Here is a 6,052-nt window from a genome sequence, read left to right on the forward strand (position 1 = left end):
AAGCTGCTTTAAGAAAAAAATATGCGTTGTTCAAAGTGATATGTCCGAATAAACAGGAATTTACTGGATTTCTTGTTAAAACTTTATTCTCAGTTCTGACTCCAATCAGGTTCACAGTACAGCACTGAGCAGGCCTCAGTGTCAGACCTTGGGCTGAAAACCCAAACAAAACAGAGAAGCCCTGCTCTAAGCAGAGACTCTGCAACACACTGATAACTTCTTTTACTGTAATAATGAATTGACCTTATAATGTATTTCTCTGTTACAACCCTGGAGGTGTTACCTTATGCATCAGATGTAGAACGTAACTCGTTTTTGTTTAGGCTAAAAGAAAGAACATGATAAGACACACACCACTTATTCTGTTACGGCCTTAAAGGCTGCAATGATCAGAAAGTATAAAATATAATACTGCATCTAATATTCAATTAATGAGTTACAAAATTTCCTTCATTGCTGTAAATAACTGAATGAGAAAATAAAATGACAGTTTATAGAACAGTGGTTTACATGTTTATTGAATTGTTTTTACCTACAAGATTTGAGAAAAATGTACTAAAGAAAACTCTCAAGGTTGTCAAACTCAGTGACAAGAAGGGCCAAAATTCAAAACTTGGTTTGAGCCAATGGCCAATCTGTCAAAATGTTTTGGAAAAAAATATATCTTGGTTTTAGATGTTATAGAATAAATTATTCTGATAGAAATACAAATTACCTTTTCCAAATAATATTTTTATGCCGTATTTAAAACTTAACTTAACAAAGAAAGATTTTATTTAGAAAGAGTCATCATCAAAGCATGTTTTTATGCCTTAAATTCTATTAACATTTTTTCCATTTATTATTTCTTTGAGATACATTTTATCATCAGTTTAAAAGAAAGTCAATAAAAATCCAAATATTTGAATTTAAAATAAGAAGAAAACACAGAAAAATAATTCAAGTTGGCTGCTGTCATGAGAGGACTACAGTGACACAAAGAGAAATGATACAATGCTACCYTTGGGGCCAAATAAAATGCTAATAATGGCCAGAGTTGGCCTGCTTGACACTTGTGCTGTAGACTGATAGCAATTTTTCATCAGTGTTTTTGTTTCCACATTGTGTACCACTATGTACCATACATGTTTAATATTTTATTAATAATAATATTTTAATGCAACCTCAGTAGAAGAGAAAAGTGAAGAGGGACTTTCAGATTTTTCAGATTCCTCTCTGACTAAACAGTGGTTAGATGTCCTCAGGTAAATAATAAATGTTTGTTCCTTAAGTTGATATATATATATATGTATGTATGTATGTATGTATGTATGTATGTATGTATGTATGTATGTATGTATATATATACATATATACACACTGCGTAATAGTAAATATATATAAGTATTATTGTTAATTGACTCGTTACTGAAAGAGGCATTTTACTAACATCTAATCATTTGAAAATATTTAGGACAGGTTGTGTTTAAATTAAATGTCTCATTTACATTTTAGGGCCTACTGGTTGCTATCTTGTACTGCTTTGTCAACAAAGAGGTGAGTTTGTTTTGCCTTTATGTCAAACGTAAATTTTAATCTGTTACAGTTTGATTTTTTTCATGCTTTGTAGTGAGGATGCATTTTTGCATTTAAGTTCTTTTTGTAAACATTTGCTGTTTCCTTTCAATCTCTGTGAGCTCTATTTCCCATTTGGATCTTGTACAAACAGTCATAGTCATCTGTGAGTCTAAACTCTTACATGCAGGCATTAGCAACACTCATCTTTTTATTAAAGTGTATTACAATACAGGCATGCTTTTTGTTCATCACTGTAGGGGTATTAAACACTAAAATTAAACATAAACTCTGTATGAAATGTTTAATTTCACCTTATGGGGGCACCACTGAAGTTTTTGTAGTAAAACTTCAGAAAAACTTATCTCTTAATATTCAATCTCTAATTATGAAGGTGTTTAATTCTTTCAGTTTAATGACGACGTGAGACAAGAAAATAAACAGACGGAAACAAATCACATTTGGAAATTCATCCGTGTATTATTTAAAATGAGGTTCAGAGGGAAATAAATGCATTGCAAGTTATTTTTCAGACAAAAACACACTTTATAATCAGTTCCYTAAACTTGATCAAGAAGTGACATAATTAGTCTAACATGGCTGCCATGTGAACAACTTTCTACACATATTTCAGTGAAACACTAACTCGCTATTTCTAAGCAGACCAACGAGAACTTTCCTAAGCCTACAGCAAACCAAGATGGAGCTCATGGGAAGAAGAGTGAACATTGATATCTACTCTGAWCTGATCTAAGTCACCTGAACACACCATCAGATTAATTAAGCAAGATATTTCCTACCGGCAACGTTTGTAGATGCCAGAATGGATACTTCTATGCTAATTGGGCTGCCACATGAAGTCCAACCGAGTCTGCAACTTAGCTGTGCAGAAGCTCCCTGGTCATCTGAATCACTGGGCTGCACTCACTGGAGATGTTATCCAGCGCATCGCAGCAGTTGCTTCCCTTGCGGGCACACTGGTGGTTGTCCGACTTGAATTAAATCAGCCTCATCGATTTCAGTCGATGTAAATCTACTTCCTGAGAAGCTCCTTCAGAACAAAACTACAAAAAGGAAATAAAGTTGGAAAAACGAATGGCCTTGCCCCGGGATGGGGGAAGCTGGAACTGAAAACTACTCTCTTCTCAAAAGCTTTCTAGAACTGAGCACATAGCAAAAACAATGAAAAACTCTTTGTGTGGAGTTTAAAACTCCCCATTGGTCCAAGATTTCTGCAGAGGGGTGGAGTTATGACTGTTGATCACAGTTCTACAGCACTTTGAATAAAAATCAATACCTTTGCCAATCTAACTGTGAGTGAATCAGACTTATAACACTGTCGTGATTATTGCAGTAATTAGATCAAATTACAGAGACACATTTCTTTTTTTCTTTTATACAATTATCACCAAAATGGCCAATTCCGTGATGAGTCATGGCGCATACTGTCTGTAGGGATCGCTGTTGAATCATGGGTGKATTTTCTGGAATTTTTCTGATGTTTTTGTCTTGTTTAGTGTATCCACGGGTTTCTTTGAAGTGTTCTGGCAAAATCCAACTTCTCAGTTCACTGTCCTTTGAAGTAAAGACAAATGTCTTCCAATCTGTTCACAGGGAGATAACAAACGGACCAGGCAGAGTCATAATGTCTGTCCCTTTGTTTTGTAAGATCAACGGTGAAAACAGTCAAATAGTGGATGTTAGAGTTAAAAGAAGGTTGTTCCCCATCGTTTATGCTACATCYCTATCATCTGTTTTCCTTTTGCTTTTCACCTATTCTCTCAGGTGCAGTCAGAGATGCTGAAAAAGTGGAAGCGGTGGAAGCTGGGGAAGGACATAGARGAGGAGTACCGCCAAACCCACAGCCACATGCCCCACATTAAGAGTGGCAGCATTGCCACTGCCAATCTGCCTGATCTCCATGACACCAGCGACCCAAGCAGTGACTCACCTTGCCTCAACAAACCTGTCTGCAGCCCATCCTGCTCTCCTGCACCCAAAGAGAGCCGCAGACTGGTAGTCTTATACAGTAATGGAACTGAGAAAGGCAGACCTACCAGGAACAGACACACCCTGCAGTTCTCTTTACAGCCTCAAAGAGGCAACAGCAGCACTGCAACAGAGGATATCTGTTTGGAGGAACGGGTCCAGTACCACTCATATGTGCAGGAAGGAGAGGAAACCATCATCTGAATGGCATCTTCATCCCAAGGCTCGTCAGTGATTTAGGATCAGCTTTAGCCACACGTTAACATAACAGCCAACTTCAGAAAACTGTGTTGACAAAAACACAACATTCACAGTTTCAAACTGCACATGTAAAAAAGGTTATTTATTTATTTGTTTGTCTTAAAACTTTGGGAATTATTTTATGAATATTGGAAAAAGCTTACTTGGTTTCCAAAGAAACCATGTCGGATCTGTGTATCATAAAAAGGATTAACAAATTCAACGCCAAACCTGTTCTGCTATCTCGTGAATTGCTTGAGTTGTGTGTCCATGTGCAGCAGTGGGTGCTTATTCATGGTACTCAGTGGTTTTATGAGACTGAATTGCAGCATGTATGTCTCATCATCTTTTGTTTTTGAAGCTTARGGGAACATCAGGACTAACATCATCTCCAGACAAATAAATTGTCCCACATAATGTTGAGAAAAAATGTTGACCCCTCTTCAACAACCACAATAAAGTCTACAAAAACACCAGCTTATTGTGCTTAAATAAATGTGATTTAAAATAACCATTGCCAAAAAATGTAAATGTTAATATATGACAGATTTTACATGATTTCTGTTTTCTATTAAATCAATTTCTTCAAGGCTTGCCTATCATTTTTCTACWAAAGTCATGCTTCTATCTATTTTTTAAAATTCTTTTAAAATGTGAATGATGGTAAACAAGTAAAATAAAATGTGTGTTATGATATAGTGGTCAATAATTTATAAAATATAAACTGTACTTGTACTTTATTCCAAATGTTGAATGTATGCTTTACTTTTCCATATTCCAAATTATAATTACATAAAAAATGCACTCCATAACAGTGGGGAAAATAAATGAAATTCTTTGGGTTAAGTCAATTTACATAAACCCGCATTTTTTCTTTATTATTGTTCAATTTTCTTTGTTTATTTTTGTTATTTAGTCATGACATTTACTACAAACTAGAGATGTCCCAATCAGAGTCTTTAGTCCCCAAAACCAATCCTGTTGGCCTGCATGGATGTTCTTTCCAGCACAGACAAGCAGACTACAAACCAAAAAGCATGACATATAAAGTTTTAATGCCAGCATGAGCTTACATCTCAGTAGTGGAAATCTGTATTCATGTAATTKCTCAGGAGTTTTTTTTTTCTCCACAAGGAAGAACACAATTTATTTACTTATTTATTTTTACTCTGGCATGCAGAGCATGTTATAAATATGAAGGGGGGGGGGTACAAACAACAACAGAGGCTAGAGACAAGTTCTGGTGGGCGGCCCTACATAAGGTGGAAGCCWGGTAGTTGTGTATTTGTTCCATTGGATGTGCTTCTCTCCACCCCTGCGGAGGGTAAACAATGACAGCCATGGCAGGAAGTAGCCTACACTCATCTTTTTTGCAAACATTTGATAAAAGTTGAGATGACAATAACTTTGTGATTTTTGATCCAGGTGTTTTAGTTATGTGATTTTTATGTGATAAAATTAGGTAACCTTTACACAACAGTACACAAATATACTGTACTACTGCTGCGAGCAGTACAGATAATGGTTCATTATCTATAACTCACATGTGCTCTGATCACTGAAGGTCTGAGAGATGAGCTGAAAGACGAACAAACAAAACATATTAAACATTTAAAAAATATGCATTTTCTACTGAAGCATATTGATGTCATGGGGGAAAATAAATTTCTGAACACTATCACATTTGTACAATATACTTATATTGTACAAACAAGATATTATATTATAAAAACATGGTAATTATATTGCACAAATGTGGTATTATATTGTAAAAATGTAATAATATTATTGTATAAACTTATTATTTATGTTGTACAAACATGATATTTATATTGGCTGTGTCTCAATTCTTGGGTTGCAGCTGACGTCGGCCGCATTTGTCGACTGCTTACATCACTGCCCCACATCGTAGGCTGTCCCAATTCATTGCCACCTACACATGCAGCCAACAAATGCAGCCGACAAAACCCAAAAAATATTGGCTGCTGCTGAGTCTATACGCGGCCGATGGTATCTCAAAATTCATTGCGCCCTCAGCAAATGAAACAGAAAAACAAAAACGGCAAAATTTTCCTTTTTTATGGGCAGATTAATTTTTTTATGAAAGAATTTGGAATTTTATCACGGACCGAAAACTGTAAGTTAAACAAATTAGCTGAAGAAACTTTTGTTGCAATGAGATGTTAAATAAAATGCAGTTACAAGTACTGATACTGGAACTAAACTCAAATTATCATTAGTTTTTTTTTATTTATTTACTTGTATAGAT

General features: G+C 35.4%; 1 protein-coding gene across 1 annotated transcript in view; it reads left to right on the forward strand.

Moving 5' to 3' along the window:
* LOC106526660 (glucagon receptor) overlaps positions 1–4,583 on the forward strand; it is a gene marked incomplete at its 5' end in the record, with an annotated part of 69,833 nt that extends 65,250 nt beyond the window's left edge. Inside the window, 2 exon segments of the mRNA XM_014021300.1 lie at positions 1,495–1,536; positions 3,340–4,583. Coding sequence (XP_013876754.1) covers positions 1,495–1,536; positions 3,340–3,747 — 450 coding nt within the window.
* Between the last annotated feature and the right edge of the window lie 1,469 nt (positions 4,584–6,052).

The sequence above is a fragment of the Austrofundulus limnaeus genome, unplaced genomic scaffold (assembly GCF_001266775.1).
Source record: "Austrofundulus limnaeus strain Quisiro unplaced genomic scaffold, Austrofundulus_limnaeus-1.0 Scaffold286, whole genome shotgun sequence".
Taxonomy (NCBI): Eukaryota; Metazoa; Chordata; class Actinopteri; order Cyprinodontiformes; family Rivulidae; genus Austrofundulus; species Austrofundulus limnaeus.